This window comes from Syngnathus acus, chromosome 10 (genome assembly GCF_901709675.1).
Source record: "Syngnathus acus chromosome 10, fSynAcu1.2, whole genome shotgun sequence".
NCBI classification, from domain to species: domain Eukaryota; kingdom Metazoa; phylum Chordata; class Actinopteri; order Syngnathiformes; family Syngnathidae; genus Syngnathus; species Syngnathus acus.
The window spans coordinates 5,528,613-5,546,501 of NC_051095.1; the positions used below are offsets into that span (position 1 = coordinate 5,528,613).

Here is a 17,889-nt window from a genome sequence, read left to right on the forward strand (position 1 = left end):
TGTGTAGCTTTAATAGGATTTTAGACACAACACCATACTTGGCTTTGGTGTAGTCGGCCTCGGAGTTGTTGGTCTGGGTGTTGTCCCTAAGATGTCATCGACATTCATTTTAAATAAGTATGACAACGATTGGTTTTGTCTTGAGATAAAATGAAGGGGAATGGTTGAAAGGATAACTTCACTGTTTCTTCTATATCAAACAAATTTCTTTAGGTTCATTTACCTGACATGTTTCGGCGGGTTCTTCATCAGAGTCTGATGAAGGCGGAAGAACCCGCCGAAACATGTCAGGTAAATGAACCTAAAGAAATTTGTTTGATATAGAAGAAACAGTGAAGTAATTGAAAAAGAAAAAACAAGATGAACCTAGTACAACTATTACGAAGAAGGTTGAAAGGATATGTGCTTACTTGTGGGATAGCAGCCCAACTCTCCCCCTTGGACTTGGCACTCGTGCATTGGAGGGCATTCAGATGCCTGACAGGTGATCGAGGGTGCGTCACACCGACACTTCAAGTTACAGTCCTCAACATAGAACTCCTCTCCAGGCTGAAAGACAGGCACAGTCGATACAGTATATCGTTTAGGTTTTAAGGGGTGTTACACAGTCTGAGCGTACAGTTGGTTGCCCTTCTCGCGGTACCTGATAATATTGGCCATTGAAGTGCGTGCAGCCACACGAGGAGTTGGTGACACATTTGCCAGCGCTCAGGATGTAGCCGGGATTACACACACAGGACTCGGTGCACGGTCCGCTGCAGGAGGAGGGTCTCCCTGTACATGTCTCTTGACAGGGGTCCGCGCAGGGCTGGTAATGGCTGTTTGGAGGGCACCTAAAAGCTGTGCGGCGGATGACATGACTCAAGTCAGAGCTATGTCTTTCAGTCATTAAGATCTGCGCACACTCAGAGGGAAGGCCACAGGAGAATCCAATGTCAACAAGCTACACTTTGGACTCACGACAGAAGGTTTCGTTCCTCCAAGGTCTGATGTTGACCCCACGGTCCTGGCACTCATTGACGTAGGCTTCGATGGCTTCGCACAGAATGGCATGAGTGCCATTGAGCACGCAAAGGTCAAAGACACAGTCCTTGAAGTACTCCTGAACACACAACCAGCACGCTACAACCCAATTCCCAATTGCAAGACAACATTCCAACTTTGGGCCATGTGCCTCGGTCCAAGTACTTGTGACTTACATTGGGGTTGACCTTGGCGTGACAGGTGGCAAAAGGACCGTTTTTGTCCAGCAGGATGCCACAGTATCCAGAGCTCTCATAGAGCTTCTGCTCCTCTGCATCACATCCGGGATGAGTGGTGTTCGGTTTATTGTTACATCTTGTGCAAAAGGATACACGCAAGACAATGTTCAGAATCTGGAATGAGCCAATACTTGGCAATTTCATTGAAAAATAAAGAGTAAGACTCACTCTGGATCAGTGTTCCAGCTGTTTCCAAACTCATTAGGACTGTTGGTCAACGATCCATCTGGCTTGCGGAAATCGTCTTTAGCATTGCCGTCGTAATCGCCACACAATCCACACAGTAGACTCTTATAGCTGCGGACGACACGTCACAAGCTCTTTCATTCTAGAACTTCAAAAGCAAGGGCCTTAAACAGAGGGCCTGTGGAACTCCAATACAATTCTATAGTCAACAGCAGCACTACCATAACAACATGTTACGCTCCGTTACACTTACTCTTTAATCACTTTGATGTCCATGAAGTGGTTTCCGTCATAGCGCACAGTCACACCAAAGTCCAAGGACACGGTGTAGTGCTTTCCTGATTTGAACACAGAGACGCCTGGAAACGGATTCACTGGGAGATTGACTTTGATTCCATTCACCTGGATGTGGAAAGCAGGTGAGACTCAGAACTGAGCAGGCAACGCGGCAAACCAAATGAATCCGTATGATCATAGTCTGGACCAAATTTCCCTCATCCCTACTTACATGGATAGCACCACCTTTGAAGATGGAGACACGACCATATACAACATACACATGAACCGCCTTCACATAGGAGATGCTGGGTCTGTTATAGCGGTTTTCGTTGTCAGCGTAGACGGCGAAGTTTGGTAACGCGGACTCATTGCAGACTCCGGTCATCTGGTAACTGCAGTTGCCCATGAAGTTGTACTTGCGCTTATCAAAGGTGGTGTAGTGTGGATCGCCGGAGGCAATGCACGAGGAGGTACCTTGATGGAAAACAAGTTCTTTGTGTGACACTCGGATTGCAGACGATACAGATGCTCAAGAGTCCTTACTGATCAAACAGGGAAGTTTAAAGTGACAAGAAGAAGGTCCCTTGACGTGTTACCTTTCGGGTAGCATCCGGCGACACCGTTAACCTCGCGACACTCCTCCGTGGGATCGCAGCTGTTATCCACACATTCCAAAGTGTAGTTCCCTGCACAGCGACAGAGCTTGGAGCAGCCGTCTCCAAATACAATCTCACCAGGCTAAAAGACAAACGTCAGCAACTTGGTAAGGAGGTAGTGCCTTACTTACAAGTGTTGGGTATGGTGTACTAATACTGACCTCATAATAGTTGTTATTGTGATCCAGGCAGCCACATTTCTCCAGTGGCACACAATGTTTCCCCTTGAAGACATAGCCTGGTTTGCAAAAGCAGCCGGTGATGCAGGAGCCACTGCAGTTGGTAGAGGGTTCCATGCAGGTAGGGATACAAGCTGGGCCGCATTCTATGTACTCTGCATTGGGAGGGCACTGACCTGTGCAGTAAAAACAAAAAGGAGTGGATTGGCTTGTGAAAGATAATTACGGTATGGTCTAATCATGGATTCTCTAACTGTTTATGTGTGGAAAGTCCGCTTGACCAAATCTATCTGCACTAAAAATTTGATCTGTGTGACAAAGTGCATCTTTGCATACTATGGATTTTTTGTTTGCGGTCCTTGAAGGAAAACATTTGTGTACGCAAAATATAAATATAGGGTAACGACTCGGGCAAAACAAAGCATTGCATACCTGGGTTTGGCGTAGTTGGTCTCGGAGTGGTGGGTTTCGGTGTAGTTGTTCCATTAGTTGGAGTTGGCACGGATGGTTGTGGCGTGGTTAGCTGACCTTTTTCAAGAAGAGTACTGTCAGTGTGCACAGAATCTTTGACATGAGGAGTAAAAAAATATATTTTCCCAAATAGACAGATAATGAAAGAAATTTTAACACTAAAATTTATATTTCAGCCATCACGATTGTTGTCAAAAACTTTACTCTCCTTCCTGGCCACTTTCTCACCTTGACAGGCCATAACACACACAGCATCAACAGCTATATCGGTTTCTGCAGTCTCTCCATAGGTCCCCAAAATAACAAACTGAAATTCAATGTGAACAGTTTATTTTAATGCTCCATATCAGCACGCATACATAGACAGTAGCTGTAGCGTTTACCTGGATGGGAGCGTTGCCAAGGTAACGGACATTGGCAGGCTTCCAGGCTGGACCCTGGTTTCCAGTGACAGTGAAGAGAGCGGCTCCAAAGACTCCCTCTGGTAAGTACAAACCGCAAATTCAAGACCAACAAGAAGAAGTCTGTTTGTCCGGAGTTCAGATTGGGTGGCATTCATCTGGGCCCCGGAAATTGGCAGAATCTGTGAAAGCAGCATGGTTTGCTGCCTGTGTGCGTTTTGCTGCTTGAGTTCCAAACTGATTTTTGTGCGTCTTGTCTTGGCATCTATCCATCCATTTATTTTCCGTACCGCTTGTCCCCACGGGGGTCGCGGGCGAGCTGGAGCCTATCCCAGCAGTCATCAGGCAGTAGGCGGGGGACACACTGAACCAGTTGCCAGCCAATCGCAGGGCAAACAGAGACAAACAACCATCTGCACTCACACCTACGGACAATTTGGAGTGATCAATCAGCCTACCATGCATCTTTTTGGGAAGTGGGAGGAAACCGGAGTGCCTGAAAAAACCCCACGCAGGCACGGGGAGACCATGCAAAATCCACACAGGGAGGGCCGGGGTAGAATCAAACCCGTGCCCTCTGAACTGTGAGGCAGACATGCTAACCAGTGCCCCACCCCGCCTGTGGTACCGTGTACATAATTTTTGAATGAATCTCTCGATGAACATTTCAGGACAGGTTTTTAGGGGGTTAGGCCTACCATTTAAAATGTCTCTTACCTGTCAAGGTGAAGACACTGAGCTGCATGTTACGGCTGGTGCCATACATATAGTAATGGAACGTAAAATCAAGGCACCCAGAAGAAGTGTGTATCACAGGACTTGTGATTTGTCCCTGAAGTCCGGGTGTAGCAAAGGAAGAATCCATCAGCATGTAGAATCCCACTAAGAGGTCATTAAGGAGTCATGAGTTGCTTGGCTTGAAAACCTGATATGTAAATTATCCCTACTCCTATTCTACTTACATCCCGGCTTGGAGAAGTCATCATCAGGTCCGGTGCCTTCAGTGTCTGTTGGGCCAGTCCATTGCTCAAAGCCAAATATTGTCTCGTCAAATGCGGAAAGAGTCCACCCACAGAAGTCGTCCAGGTTGTCAAAGTCGCAGCCTGAAACGCAAGCTGTGGAACAAACATTAGATTTCGCGTCCGTATGTTGTCGTTTACGTATGTCGTATATTGTGAGTTTACTTACTGGGACATGCTCCTTTGCTAATGACGATGTTGTCGAGTGCTGAATCGCAGAAAGCGGTTAAGCCTCGCTGAGCCTCAAAGACAATCTAAAAGAACCCAAGAGACAATTTGGTTAATAATCTGAAAGGGTAATACATAAAAAAAATGCAGGGAGACAAAATAAAAGCCTGAAAAATGAATTCAAGTAAAGTACAGATACCTGAAAATTCTACTTGAGTACAGTTAAGTATTTGCAAACCACGCATGTGAGAATGTCGAATAGTGTTATCAAGCAGGTCCTGGGGTGTGGTTTCCTAAACGACCATAATTGCTAACACTGCTGCAACACCTTTATGGTGGTTATAAAAGCAAGACAAGGGCACACAATTGAACTCCGACTGTATGAAGTGATAGCGCAAGCTGCTCTCTGCACACGTGTTGTTGCACTGATAAGATATTGATCAGTGCACACTTTTCCATTCCTCACTACAAGGTCCAGAGCAAATCAGGGGTGGAGAACCAATTATCAATTTGAAACCATATTTAAGTCATAAACAGTGACTTTTGGTTTCGACAACCCAAACTAGCTCATGTATGTATTCAACTTGAATTCTATATATTGTAGTGTCATACTCTTACCCTTACCCGATCTGGCAACATGAATTCACTCAACCGTACCGTAATCCCTAACTTGACCTTTTGTACCAACCTTACCTTAGTTCTCAATTCTAACCTGCACCTCTAGTCCTCACCCTTAACCTAACTTGTACCAGCTCCCTCTGATCTAACCTTACTCGGGACCACAACTTCCAACTGCAACACTAATCCTTTAGACCAGTGGTCCCCAACCACCGGGCCGCGGACCGGTACCGGTCCGTGGGTCACTTGCCGCACAGAAAATTTTTTTTTTTATCGACGATCAATTAATTCAGGTCAAGACACTCGTCCCGGTCACGTGACATGTTTCCCCAGTCGAGCCCGCAAAGCTAATATGTGGCGACAGGCTAACTAACCAGGCAATGAAGCATTCAAAACTGCTTCAACACATGGAGACCAAGCATCCTGCAATAAAAGACAAACCTTAATCACTTCGGGTGTCATTGTCTCCGATTACGTCTAGATGGGACCGGCTCGTTTCTGAGAAACAAACTCAGTGCTCCCAATAATTCAACGTAATGGTGAGTTTTATTTTTGTCATTTGTACTTGTTTTTATGTCAGTCGTATCATTTTATTTCATCGTATTTATATATTTATTATAAATGTATTATTTATTTATTTATATAAATGTATTATTTATTGATATAAATGCCGGTCCGCGAAAATATTTCTGACATGTAACCGGTCCGTGGCGCAAAAAAGGTTGGGGACCACTGCTTTAGACTACCCAAACTTAAGTCTCTAACGGTACTCCCAGCTCCAGCTTTGACCTGACTTCACACTTAAAGTCAACCCCAACATTTTCATTACAATATGTTGTGTGACCCCGCTCTTCTAAACATGGGATTCCGATTAATGTTTGTAGAATGTGAGTTAAGCAGCAGAATTCAACCGTTTTTATCCATCTCTGGGCATTTTGACTGAAAATGACATCACGGTTGTCTCAGGTCACAACCAATCACAGCTCAGCTTTAGAAAACTTGTGAAAACCTTTCTCCTTATTTCAAACCCTTATGGTGCTTTTGAAGCCACAATGTACTGTGTGCTGTTTGCTTGAACGTAAACACTTACAGCGAGTTCCTGATCACTTGAACTGGTCACGGTGACGGCACCCTTTAGCCACGATGGACTCTGGAATCCAGTTTTATTCCACAGCTCTTCCTGGCCATTTTGCCACTTTGCCATTAGCCTCAACGAATTGGAATTGTCCGGGCCGTACATGTAATATCGGAATTGGACACAGATCTGTGCTGCCGATGTTAAGAAGAAAGAAGGACTCAGCAGGCGACTTCTCTGTCCTTTTCCAATGTTGTCGCCTTCTTGGTAGATGTAGAATCCATCTAGAAATAAAAATAGATTGGATTATTTTCATGAGTGAATTTACTGTTGACTGCTGATGAGATGCAGCACTAACTTCCATCGGGGTAATCTCCTGGAGGACCCGTTCCAGGTGTCGGGGTTGAACCTCTATGCCGGATCCAGTCGCCATCGTCAAACGGGTCCTGTCGGAAGCTGCAGAATGGCTCGTCATTGTTGTTGAAGTTGCAGGACGTCAGCACGGAAGCTGGGGAGACACAACACGGGAATCAACAAGAAAAAGGACTAGACTAAAGCTGGGCAAAGAAAGAAGCTGGAAATGTCCAACTTGGACAGATCATCCTACTTTATTGTTGGCCCTCCATCCAATATTATAGTTGAGCTCACAATGGTGGTCATTGACCTCATTCACACACATGCTGTATTATTTTTTTTTTTATATACATCTTTCTGTCACAGAAATTCTCAGAAAAAGTGTGGTTTATAATGATTGTTGTTCATGAGTGTTCTGATAAATTTCAATATAGTGCGGTAAAACTGCAATTTTTTTTTGTTTGTGTCTATATTGCAAATTTTATACTGGAAAACTAAGGTGTTATCATAGGATGGAAAGCGTTTGTTACATACTAAAAATTAGCACGCTAGATGCTAATAAGACTGGTGCTTAAACTTACCATTGTTGGTGAGCACGCTTTGGAGGCTAAAAAGAAAAGGACACAAATCAATGAGTTGACAAATGTCACACCTTAATATGGCAAACTTATATTTAACAAATTTATAAGAATTCTCTTTTATGATCTTAATGCGTCAAAACCTTTTTTTTTAATATATATTGTATTATATAGTAATACATATATGATTATTAAATAATGTGATCTACTTTGAGAAACATTTTTTACAGGTGATCCAAACATTAAAGTAAAAGTTATCCTTTTTCATACAGCTATGATATATGTAATAGTTGAATCACAATAGTAAAATATTAAATTTTTGGTTTTAAATATATTTTCTTCAATTAATACTCATGTCTTGAAAAATGTTTTAATACCTCATAGTGATTGCAAGATTATTAAAATAGCACTTGCCTAAGGGTAGTAACTTAAAAGACACAAAAAGTGGGCTGTAAAAAATTAAATATGATTTACTGGTGTAGCATTACTAAACGTAATTAAATCTAAACAAAAGAGTTAACATTTTATAATTTCTCTCTGAGTAGAACACTAATAAACATTTTAAACTGTTACGTAATATAACACTATAATCATAGTAATAGATAGAGGAATAGAGGGATCGAAATTGCTTGATTAATTTAGTAAAAAAGGACATTTTAATTCAATTTAATCTTAATGAAATAAAAGTGTGCTATACTAGTGCATCATTATTGAAAAAAACATGTTGAAGAAAAAAAAAAAAAGCATTTAAATATCTCTTTTCACTGAAGATGTTTTTATTAGATTGTTAAAGCCATTTTCTCCTGACCCTCCACAGTTTTGGACTCACCTCTGCTGCTTTGTAAGTGGACACATCCATAAGAGCAAAATAAGAAACCGCATTGTGTCCATGGCTAACTGTGCAGTTAGCATGGAAAGAGGGCACAGGGATACAGTGGGCGACTTTATATATATATCCCCACGCTGTACTGTCCTTACACTGTGAATGGCCCTTGGGTGGAAACTGTACTGTGTTTACTGTGATTGTTGCAAAATGTGTAAATAAGTAACAGTGCTTGATATGGACAGGGTGTGTTCTTTGTTGGTCTGATTTTTTGAACTCGAAGCACTTCACATAGAGGGTGTGGATTCCTGGCAGAAATTAGTGTATAAAATCCAAACTTCTTCCGTGAGTATAAATCTAGTCTGATTAGTGTACAAACACATCGATGATTATCTCATTCAATAATGACAGTGAATGTGTCAAAACGAGTCGATTATTGTGTTGTAAAACAGCCCAAATATTGTACAATCCTCAAGTCAACCAGTTTTACAGAAATGTCTCGGCCTTTGTTATTTAACAACCCTGGTGTTGTTTCATTTGTCATTCAAGTACAAAATTGCCAGAAAAAAAAACATGAATTACAATTTGTGTTTCAAAATGGCTACGAAAAAGCGAAATATGTACTGTATTGGGATTTTGGCTACTTTGGAGGAAAAACCCATCCATCCATTTTCCGTACTGCTTGTCCCTACGTGGGTCGCGGACGTGCTGGAGCCTATCCCATCAAAGTTTTCATCTCAAGCGGATCACTTGAATACAACTAGCTTGCGATTGTGTATTCTTGTATACACGTTCCCAAGTATTTGACATTCCAAAAAAACAACATTGTGTTGTTTTTTTCCCAGGAAGGTTTTTGGTGCAGAAAATACTCCTTATATTTTTTTAATTAAGAAATAGAATTTTTGATCCAATTAACTCTGAATGGCTCACTGAACTGAAGTTTTGTGTTCCTCTTGGGTCATGGAAAAATTGGAATTTCTATCAGTTCTTTTTTCCAGCTGCGGCTGGACTAGTCTCGTCATTTATCAACTCAGATCAAAGTTGACTTGAATGTAGTGTCTGAATGTAGGGTGTGTGTGACTGTGTGCGTTACAAGTTTTTTTTTTATCATACATAAGACAAGAATGTTCTTTTCTTTCCCTTATGATCTTTTGACCGCTCCCTAAAGTCAATAGGCACTGCTGTTCACAACACAATCACCTCAACTTCCTTTAAGTGCCTTATTCTTGCTTCCCAATGTGGTACCAGCCACACAATAACATTTAGTGTCTCCAAGGGAGTGACTCATAGGGTAATCCCACACATTTTCTTGCAATAAAAAGCACCTTTATCAACCATGAATGGACTTTCGGCATCAAGTGATAACCTCTTCGTAAACATGAATCAGGCAAAACTACTGTAATAGTGTTACACAAGTACCACACTTTTACGGTAATGAGGATAAGAAGAATGTGAATTAAAAAAAAAAAGCAATTTATGTTGAAATTAGGGTGGATGCTTGAAGAGTTGATGCTGAATTGAATTGCTGTAGAATCAAGTGAAAGAGGTAATTGTTTTATGTTCAAAAGTATTAAATGTGAGACTTAAAAGGAAAATAATTATAGTACTTATAGAATGACAATTGCTCAAATGAGTGCTACTAATGAACTACGCATTTTGCCTTGAGTAAAAACTACGCATTTAAGAATACTGAAATGTTAAATATGAGCCAATAAAATGTTACCACATTTTAATTCTTTCAATTTTTAAAAGAACAAGGTTAGGGTTAGGGCAATTTTTAGGAATTATTAATCTGTGTGACAATTAAGAGACAAATCTTTGGTGTAAAATCAGAAGTTGTTACAACTATGGAGAGAGAATTTTATAAATACAAATTTTTATTTTAAAAACGTGTGTATTAAACATAGCAGCAGTTTATTGACCCACCCTCTAAATGTATGTATACTTATTTGTTTTATTGGCGCGTGAATGTGATGAACATATTGAATAAAAACTATGTGTGCACTAGTATATAGTTTTTTGCTTATTTTTCAAATTTGTCCATACGGACATGCCGTAGTGTAAAATGTACCTCTTACGCCAGGCGACCAATTTGCGCATGCGCAGAAGAGCTTTTGGAGAAGCTGGGGCATTCGTCTCTTGCGGCATTGCCCCACTAGAACATTAACTAGTCAACTGTAACTGTAACTAAGCACAACTGTGATGTCATTAGTTTACCTTCTTGCTTTCTTGCTGGCCGTCGTCGCATAAATATACACCAGAAGCAGTTCACCTTAATCATGTTCTCTTCAATAAAAGTCCCACTCCCGGTGGATACTTGCGTTTCTCGCCGCTTCAGATGCGTTAAAATGCAGCTTGGTTTTGTCAAATAGTCACCATTACACACGTAAAACGTGACTGAATGTAAACTTGAAAAATACAATATGGCCCTGATTTGTGTGTTATAAACGTAACACGGGCGCCTAAAAGCGCGGAAGAATATGTGATGAACATAATTTACAACAGGCACTTTAAGGGGCAACCATAATGCCACTCCAGAGGTTCCGGGTAACGACAACAAATCAATTTTCATGCATTCAATGTTCGATCGTGTCTTGAAAGTGTTTCTTATGCAGATATTTTATAAAAACAAAAAAACAAAAAACAAACATTGACTTATCACACGCGAGTGAAAGCTTTTTGACTTTCATCGTCAGAACGAAAATCCCTCGTGGGTGGGCTGACATCTGGCGGACGAAAAGAGGCACGACCGTGGATTGGATTCCCGTACTACAAAAAGACAGAATATAGAATATACATTTTTTTACCTATTAGAATACTGTCGGAAGAAATTTTCGTACGACTTTGTTGTATTACATAATGCAAATGTAGACCCATTGCATGACAGCTGCGATGGCCGAGTGGTTAAGGCGTTGGACTTGAAATCCAATGGGATCTTCCCGCGCAGGTTCGAACCCTGCTCGCAGCGTCAACCAATTTTTTTCTTGCGTGGAATACTTAGATTTTGGTAAGATTAAATTATTTTAAATAATAAATCAACTCTACATACTCTCCCTTTCATTACAGATGTATATATAATCTAATTAATATATCTGACTGTATTAAGTATTATTGTTTAATGATTAACATAAAATATATAATTAAATAATAATATAATTTAATATATGTATATAATATAATATATTTTTAAGGAGAGGTTCAGCAGGTCCTTGATTCCCACTGCTGTCAGACTTTACAACACATGCAGCACCTGATCATGTGTTGGTTTCCTCGCCCACTAATAGAACTTGTTTTTGTTTGTGCACTTGTCTTTGTTTGTCTGTATTTTATCCATTTTTAAATTTTGAACATGTTTCTTGTATTCTTGCACTCTTGTACGCTGCTGTGACAAGAAAATTTCCCCACTGTGGGATAAATAAAGTTATATATAATCTAATCTAATCTGTCATACTTTTTACGATGAGTCAGACAGCTAAATGGCTACGTTGAAATAAATGGCTTACACACTGAATTAAAAGGAAAGAGGGGGGAAAAACATTTATTGAAGTGCTTTTCCAGATCAATTGCCAATGTGCAAATATGAGTTGAGAAAACAAAATATGTATTTGACTTGCAATATTTCCTTCACATTTTTTCCCTTTCAACATCACCGCTCTCAAACAACCCTAGCTTGCCTTACCATCAAAATTAAAACAAAATCTTCCTCCTTCCACTTACATTTCCCTTTCCACATGTTACATATAGAATACATATGAGGCAGCATACGTATATGAACATATCATTTAACCCGGATCCATTTGCAGCGTCACCCTGTAAACAACAATAATAGTAATATAAAATACACGTTACGATACATTCATCCCTATAAAAAGATGTGACAGTGAAACCAAAGCAGTCCAATCCAGAAGTGTAAAATGGCGGCCACACACGTCTTCCAGCCTGCTTGGAAAACACAAGCAAAAACAAGTCAAGCGCTGTAAACAAAAGGACTTAACTAAGTGAGCAACCTACCCACCTTCATGCGCAATTTACCTTTTGAGGTGTCAAACTCATTTTTTGATGAATAACTACTTTTGAAATCAGAGACTCGTAAAAACTGTTCAAATAGTTTAAAAAGATGAATGGCAGCAAAAATTGCTAGAAATATCACAAATTTTAATAAAGTGTAGACAATTTGTAATTTTAGTAATGACAATGCAAAATTTGTGCTTTCTACCTTCTTGGCGTTACCAACTTGCAACGTTTGACCCAACCTACTATCTAATTACTTGCTTACTTCTACACCAGACCTACATAACTACCTACCTAACCAATGTTTCAGGCTATGTTTGGCCCAAATAAAAATAACATTCTGCCCCTCTCTATGCAGGTCTGACAAGAAAGGGCAGCTACCACGTCACATGCTGTGTTTATATAATTGGTGTTGATCGGAAGCTGTGAGAATTTGACTTGTCACTCTCGCTGTCTCCTATAAAAAGCCCGCTGAACCTGCCGCAACCCGCCAAAGCGGCTTCTTGACATTCAGCAGCAGCTGAAGGCAGCCCAGTTGGTCTAAGGCTGCCCTTGGGTCCTCCCGCTTCTGTCACGCTTTCTTTCTGGCTTACTTATCTAACTACCCATCAACATGTTTACATGCCTACCAACCAACTCTGCTACCTTGCAACTTAATCAAATTTAGGATACTCGCTTAGGGTTTCTCAGGAAGTGTATCATAAATGAATGTGGCCCTTTTTGTAGACTCAAATTGATATGACTAGGGGGGCTCACCTCCTTTTCACCTATGCTCAACCACAAAGCTCATGGTGGTGCCGTCAAACGAGGGCGGGGCAATAATCCGCGGACCCTGCTGCGACGTGATGCTGATGACCGGCTGCTTGCCACCGAGGATGCCTTGCTGTGGTCTGGCGATGCTGACCACGTTCGGTGTCATTGAAGTGGCATTTCCAGTCGTCATGTAGGATGGCGTCTCCATATACATACCCTCGGACCTGTGGGGTGGCGCCTTCTCCCCGCTGTCCATCAGCACCTGCGGCTGCACCAGCGTCCGAGTCGAAATCACGGGGGGCGACGTCATGAAACCGGGGTAGATCATGTAGGTGTGTCCGTACGCTGCAGCACCCAGGGCCAAAGGGGAAATTGGCATGGAAAGGGGGGTCATGGGAGGTTGGGGCATGGGAACCTCCACATACTGGCCCGTTTCTGGGTCAAAGAGGCGTCGTGTGGAGGGTTGAACCGGGGTGTCTACCAGGTAGTAGTTTCCACTGGTGGGATCCAGGAGCATCTTCCTCTGTGTGGTCTGGAATGGATCTAGCACAGGTGCAGGCGTGATGGCAGGGGAGATACAGTACACCTGGGGCTGATTTGTGGACATACCCGGTGGCATGGAGTGAAAAATAGTCGCTGGGGGGACATCGGTCGGGTGGGTTGCCATAGCAGTGTTGGAGCTTCTCTGGGACTGCTCCTCCTGACCTTTAGTGCCTGATGCCGGGATGTGCAAGGGAAAACAAGTTGGGCGGGACTGGCCGCTAAACACGGACAAGCCTTCTTTACTGCCGCTGGCCTGAGACTTGACCGGAATGGTCAGGTAGTTCTCATAGTCAGAGCTCTGTTCCGTGGCCAGAATTTCATTTGACTCGCCGCATGTCTTTGTCGGACAGACTTTCAAGGACGTGGGTAATTTTGCCGACTTGGGGGCAAATGTTTTAGTGTTGTAAGACACAGGCGTGGCGTTGTTGGGCTGCAGAGTCTTGGCGGTAAGACCCATGGTGATGCCAGCAGACGCCTTGAGGCTGGAATTGACACTAGCGGCCACCGACCTGGCTTTAAGGGCATCGTCTTGGTCGCCAGTCATCCTTAGCCAGCTCTCAACTGTTGGTGGCGTCTTGTTCAAGTTAGAATCCTTTCTTGCTATTTTCTCCACCACTGAGCCTCTCAGTGCTTCCTCCTCACTGTTCTCCTCACTTGCAATCAATGAGAGGACATGGCTGTCCATCAGGGGCCGTGGCTGGTTTTTCCTTTTCCATTCATTTTTGTCAAACACATAAAGCTGCTCCATTGTTTTGACTGCTGCCTGGAGCTTTTTCAAAGCCACCTGGTTTGACATTTGTTGCTTATCGGTGACCTCAAACATTTTTTCTTTCTTCGAAGCCAATGTGCTTTCCATTCTTAAACTCATCTCCTCCGAGGGATGTTCTATGATCCGCGGGGACACTTTCCCTGTCACTCTTTGCATTGACAAACTTTGATTGCCCTCTGGAGACGATGTATCTTCAGATAAGTCACCTTTGCTGCTGTTTATATTTACTGACTGACATTTTATCACAATGGGGGAAACAGATGTAGGATATCGACGGTCTTGGTGGCTGTCGGCGGTAGCGAAATCCGATTTATGATCTAATGAAACAAAGTGATAGGAGCTTTTAACCAATTTACGGACATCTCTAACTTGGTGTATGGGCGTCTGAAGCTTCCCTTTTCCATCTCGGATGTCCCGAATCATAAAATGAGGCACTTTATCCGAGGACTCACCCTTCAAACCTGCAGCCAGGACCCCCTGGCCTTTGGAGTCATCGGTCTTGACGGAATTGGCCGTGTGACAGCTCTGGAGATTAATTTTAATTTCTGGGGATTTGGATGCTGCGACACTCACACGGGACTCCGGTATGTTTAAAGTGTGGTCGGATCCAAGCTGGGACGCCTTATCCAGCTCCCCGCCACTGGCCACACGTTGGATGTTTGGCACAAACAAATGTGACATTTTAGTCAGTTTGCCTCCTCCGCTCGGTGAGTAGCGAACCCCCATTCCCTCAGGGGTTGGCGTCTCTTCTGGGATTTTATGGTTTTTATGATCCTGTGGAAACTCTAGCTGCTCATTCCTCCAGCTTCTGAAGGCGCTATTTTGGCTCCGAAGCAAAGCCCCTTTGGACGCTTCCATTGCACCCCTTATAGCATCCATTGCTTTCGCCGGCGCCTCCGACGGAGAGTCTCGCACCAGAGAGTCCCGTCTCGAGCCGCAATCCATACTGTCAGACAAGTCCTCTGCGCTGTCAGAGTTGCTCTCAGAGGGTTTGGAGCTCTGTCTTTGCAGTCCTTTGCCCCTGTGGCAGTCCCCCTTGTGGTGGGGCTCCCTCACCTCACCCCTTTCCATCCGGCGCTCCTGCTCAAACTGCATCTTTTTGGAAAGCACATTCTGAATGACGCTGGACGCGAAGATGGCTTTCTTGTGAGTGTCCTCCATGCTTTTCGACTTAGCAGTGGCTCCTCTGCCCCTGCCTCCTTGCAAACTGTTAACGGTAATCTCATCCGTGGAATGTGATCCCGCTCCCGTGGGGTTTGGAGCGACGTTAGCGCGTCTTTCTCCGGTGGACATTCCCGATTTTACGTCGCAGCGAAAATTCAAGGTTTCTGTGAGGTGTATCACCTCGTTGTGTCCTTGACCATAATTCCTCATTAGTTCGATTTTCTTAGTAGACGACGCACTTTGATGAGCTTCATTTCCATTCAGCTGCTCGGTAAAGTCCCTGTTACTTCCCCCCCTTTCAGCTGTTGATTGGGAAACAAGACTCTGGCTCACGTTGGAGTACTTCAGGTCAACAAAAGTGGACCATCTGTTGATCCCACGCTCTGATGTGGAAGACTCACTGGTTGAAGTGCTGAAGTTGATGGCATCCAAGTAAGGATAAGCCAGGCTCTTGAAGGCTTTGGCCGTCAAGTTCCGCACCTCCTTGTCAGCGTCATCGAGCTCGCTGGAAGCACAACTGGAATACTCAGCGCTTTCCTTTGCGCTCAATTTGCCGCCCGGTGCCGGAATGAGACCCTTCGCCCTATCACGCAGCCCCTCAATGTTCCCATCCACTCCCCCCGCTGCCGAGGGGCTCGTATCTCTGGCGTCTTTGGCATGATAAACAGTATTTTCTTGGATCGGGTCATTTATAGCCCGGGAAGTGGTTTTGATTGACAGGTGGACCTGTCCGCCACCCTGGCCACAAGCGCTAAACTGTGAGGACGGATCGCTTTCGTGCAGACTAGTAATTGCAGCCTCACCCTCCCTCTTCATCATCAGTACTCCATTGCAGTCAAACGAGGCGTAATCCACAAAGAACACCTGCTGGCCATCCTCCGCGTCCCACGTGGACGAGGAGGAGGAACCGGCACCCGGGTCCGAGTCTCCGTCGTGGCCGTCGGACAGCTCCGAGAGCCGGATGGCGTGCGTGGTGATGTAATGCGACTCATCCTCGGTTAGCACGGTCACGTCGTCCTCGTCCTCGTACTCGTCGGAATCCGTTTCAATCCCCAAATCGGACATTTGTTGACCCACGTCTTCAAGCTCCTGCTTCCAAGGGTCAAACTCGCTCGACTTCCCGTCGGAATCTACAATTTGAAGGAGATCTGTCACCTCCCGGAGGGTCGGGGGCTGCGGCAGCGGAGGAGTCACCGCGTGGCTTCGCTCAGTCTTCATAGCTTCAGCGCAGAGAGTAAGAGCACCACGGGGTGCTGCTGCTGCAGACGATGTGGCGCACTAAACACCCCCTACTCCATTCCAGCTGACACGGAAGAGTATAAAAAGGGGGCGAGACATTATTAACCCCTGTCTGGGCCACATGATACTCTAAGATGTGAACCAATCAGAGGCCTTCCTCAAAATTAACTCATCCGTCCACGTTGTTCTCAAGCACTACAGGCAAAATCAGACTAAATGAATCACTCCTTTGTCAACAGGAACATATGTGGCGGGTGACATCATGAATGCTTCGAGTGCGTCGGCCTTTTCCGGGGATACGTCGCTCGTTTATAATGCGACATCTGTCCCGTAACTGAATGCGAGTCCAACCACGATGCTGCAGTTTACTGAGGCACTAAGTTGTGAAACTCATCTGTGTGTTTAGGAATCTACTATGCCCGGATGGCCAAGGGGCTCTTTGGGTTACAACCAGAAGATAGTCCCAAAGTCCAAACAAATACCAACGTAGACATCGGTGTCAAGGAAGTTTGTTCAAGTCAGACCTCTCATTGTGTAGAAGCTAATTTAGCTAAGTTGTTAGTGCAAGTTACAGAGAGTCTACAGGTGGGCTCTCACTTTTTCAGTGTTAGTAGGACGTCTTTATTCCCCACAAATAGTCGAGGTTTACCAAATGTTGAAATTAGACGGACGAGATTCTACCATTTGCATTCCGTGAGAAGGGGAGAACATTTCCATTTCAGTTAAACATGGAAAAACAAGTCTTACGTACAGTATGTTAGCTAGTTTTTAGCATTACGGTGAATGACAAAGCAAAATGGGACTACCATTTGCATTCTCGGGGGAAGAATATTTCCACTGCCATTTAAAAATTATTTGAAAGGTTCGACACCAGACATGACATTAAACAGATGGGACTCTACCATTTGAATTCTAGGGCGGGGGTTTCTGTTTACATACACAGGTGCTATATTTGGCACAGTATTGGAGTGCAACTACAGGACTTGAGAGGATACTGTTTCTTTTGGAGACCACATTATAAAATGGTGGCCAAAAATAGATATTAATGTAGATGTAAAAACATTATTACCATAACCATACTGTATAGTTTTTATGTAATTTATGTATGTACTCTCCTCCTCCTCCTCTTGATTTATTTTACAGCTGTCACTTAGCATTGGCATTAGCATCCAAGTGCATGTGTGTTTGTGATTGAGGTGGTTGAGGGGGTAATAAAATGTCAGCTTTCACAGCATTATCGGGATCTCATTAAGTACAAGAGTACAAAAAATAAATGACATTGTAGCTTTGAACTAAAATGGCTGACTGTTGTCGCTAAGCCAAAACATTCTAAGCACCCGA

General features: G+C 43.5%; 2 protein-coding genes and 1 non-coding gene across 16 annotated transcripts in view; 1 reads left to right on the forward strand and 2 right to left on the reverse strand.

Moving 5' to 3' along the window:
* The window catches only part of zanl (zonadhesin, like), a 34,494-nt gene extending 26,269 nt beyond the window's left edge, over window positions 1-8,225 (reverse strand). For 8 of the 13 annotated variants that reach the window (XM_037261081.1, XM_037261083.1, XM_037261082.1 and 5 more), the window contains exons 1-12: window positions 8,076-8,225; window positions 7,250-7,275; window positions 6,673-6,822; window positions 6,330-6,598; window positions 4,623-4,707; window positions 4,397-4,549; window positions 4,152-4,316; window positions 3,417-3,514; window positions 3,262-3,340; window positions 2,995-3,090; window positions 2,545-2,738; window positions 2,324-2,465 (exon numbers count right to left, since the gene is read on the reverse strand). In XM_037261081.1, coding sequence (XP_037116976.1) covers window positions 2,324-2,465; window positions 2,545-2,738; window positions 2,995-3,090; window positions 3,262-3,340; window positions 3,417-3,514; window positions 4,152-4,316; window positions 4,397-4,549; window positions 4,623-4,707; window positions 6,330-6,598; window positions 6,673-6,822; window positions 7,250-7,275; window positions 8,076-8,158 — 1,540 coding nt within the window. In that variant the 5' untranslated portion in view covers window positions 8,159-8,225. Of the gene's footprint in view, window positions 1-410; window positions 550-643; window positions 841-960; window positions 1,103-1,199; window positions 1,339-1,430; window positions 1,560-1,701; window positions 1,832-2,323; window positions 2,466-2,544; window positions 2,739-2,994; window positions 3,091-3,261; window positions 3,341-3,416; window positions 3,515-4,151; window positions 4,317-4,396; window positions 4,550-4,622; window positions 4,708-6,329; window positions 6,599-6,672; window positions 6,823-7,249; window positions 7,276-8,075 lie in introns of those variants that run through there. The other 5 variants (XM_037261075.1, XM_037261080.1, XM_037261085.1 and 2 more) reach the window with 5 other exon arrangements.
* A 2,730-nt stretch (window positions 8,226-10,955) lies between these two features.
* Window positions 10,956-11,037, forward strand: trnas-uga. The gene has a single exon. It is a non-coding gene; the product is annotated as a tRNA-Ser (tRNA).
* Window positions 11,038-11,580: 543 nt separating this feature from the next.
* Window positions 11,581-16,634, reverse strand: c10h4orf54 (chromosome 10 C4orf54 homolog). Of its 2 annotated transcripts, none has more exons than XM_037262214.1 (2): window positions 12,837-16,634; window positions 11,581-12,008 (listed from the first exon to the last, which is right to left on the reverse strand). In XM_037262214.1, the coding sequence occupies exon 1, from the start codon at window positions 16,525-16,527 to the stop codon at window positions 12,844-12,846; it is 3,684 nt and encodes a 1,227-aa protein (XP_037118109.1). In that variant the 5' UTR covers window positions 16,528-16,634; the 3' UTR covers window positions 11,581-12,008; window positions 12,837-12,843. The 2 variants fall into 2 exon arrangements, with proteins under 2 accessions (XP_037118109.1, XP_037118110.1); XM_037262215.1 differs by having other exon boundaries at window positions 11,581-12,011.
* Window positions 16,635-17,889: the final 1,255 nt, after the last annotated feature.

Bases quoted from the DNA above. Each gene is read 5' to 3' on its own strand.
- c10h4orf54 (XM_037262214.1), bottom strand. From the start codon at position 16,527: ATGAAGACTGAGCGAAGCCACGCGGTGACTCCTCCGCTGCCGCAGCCC.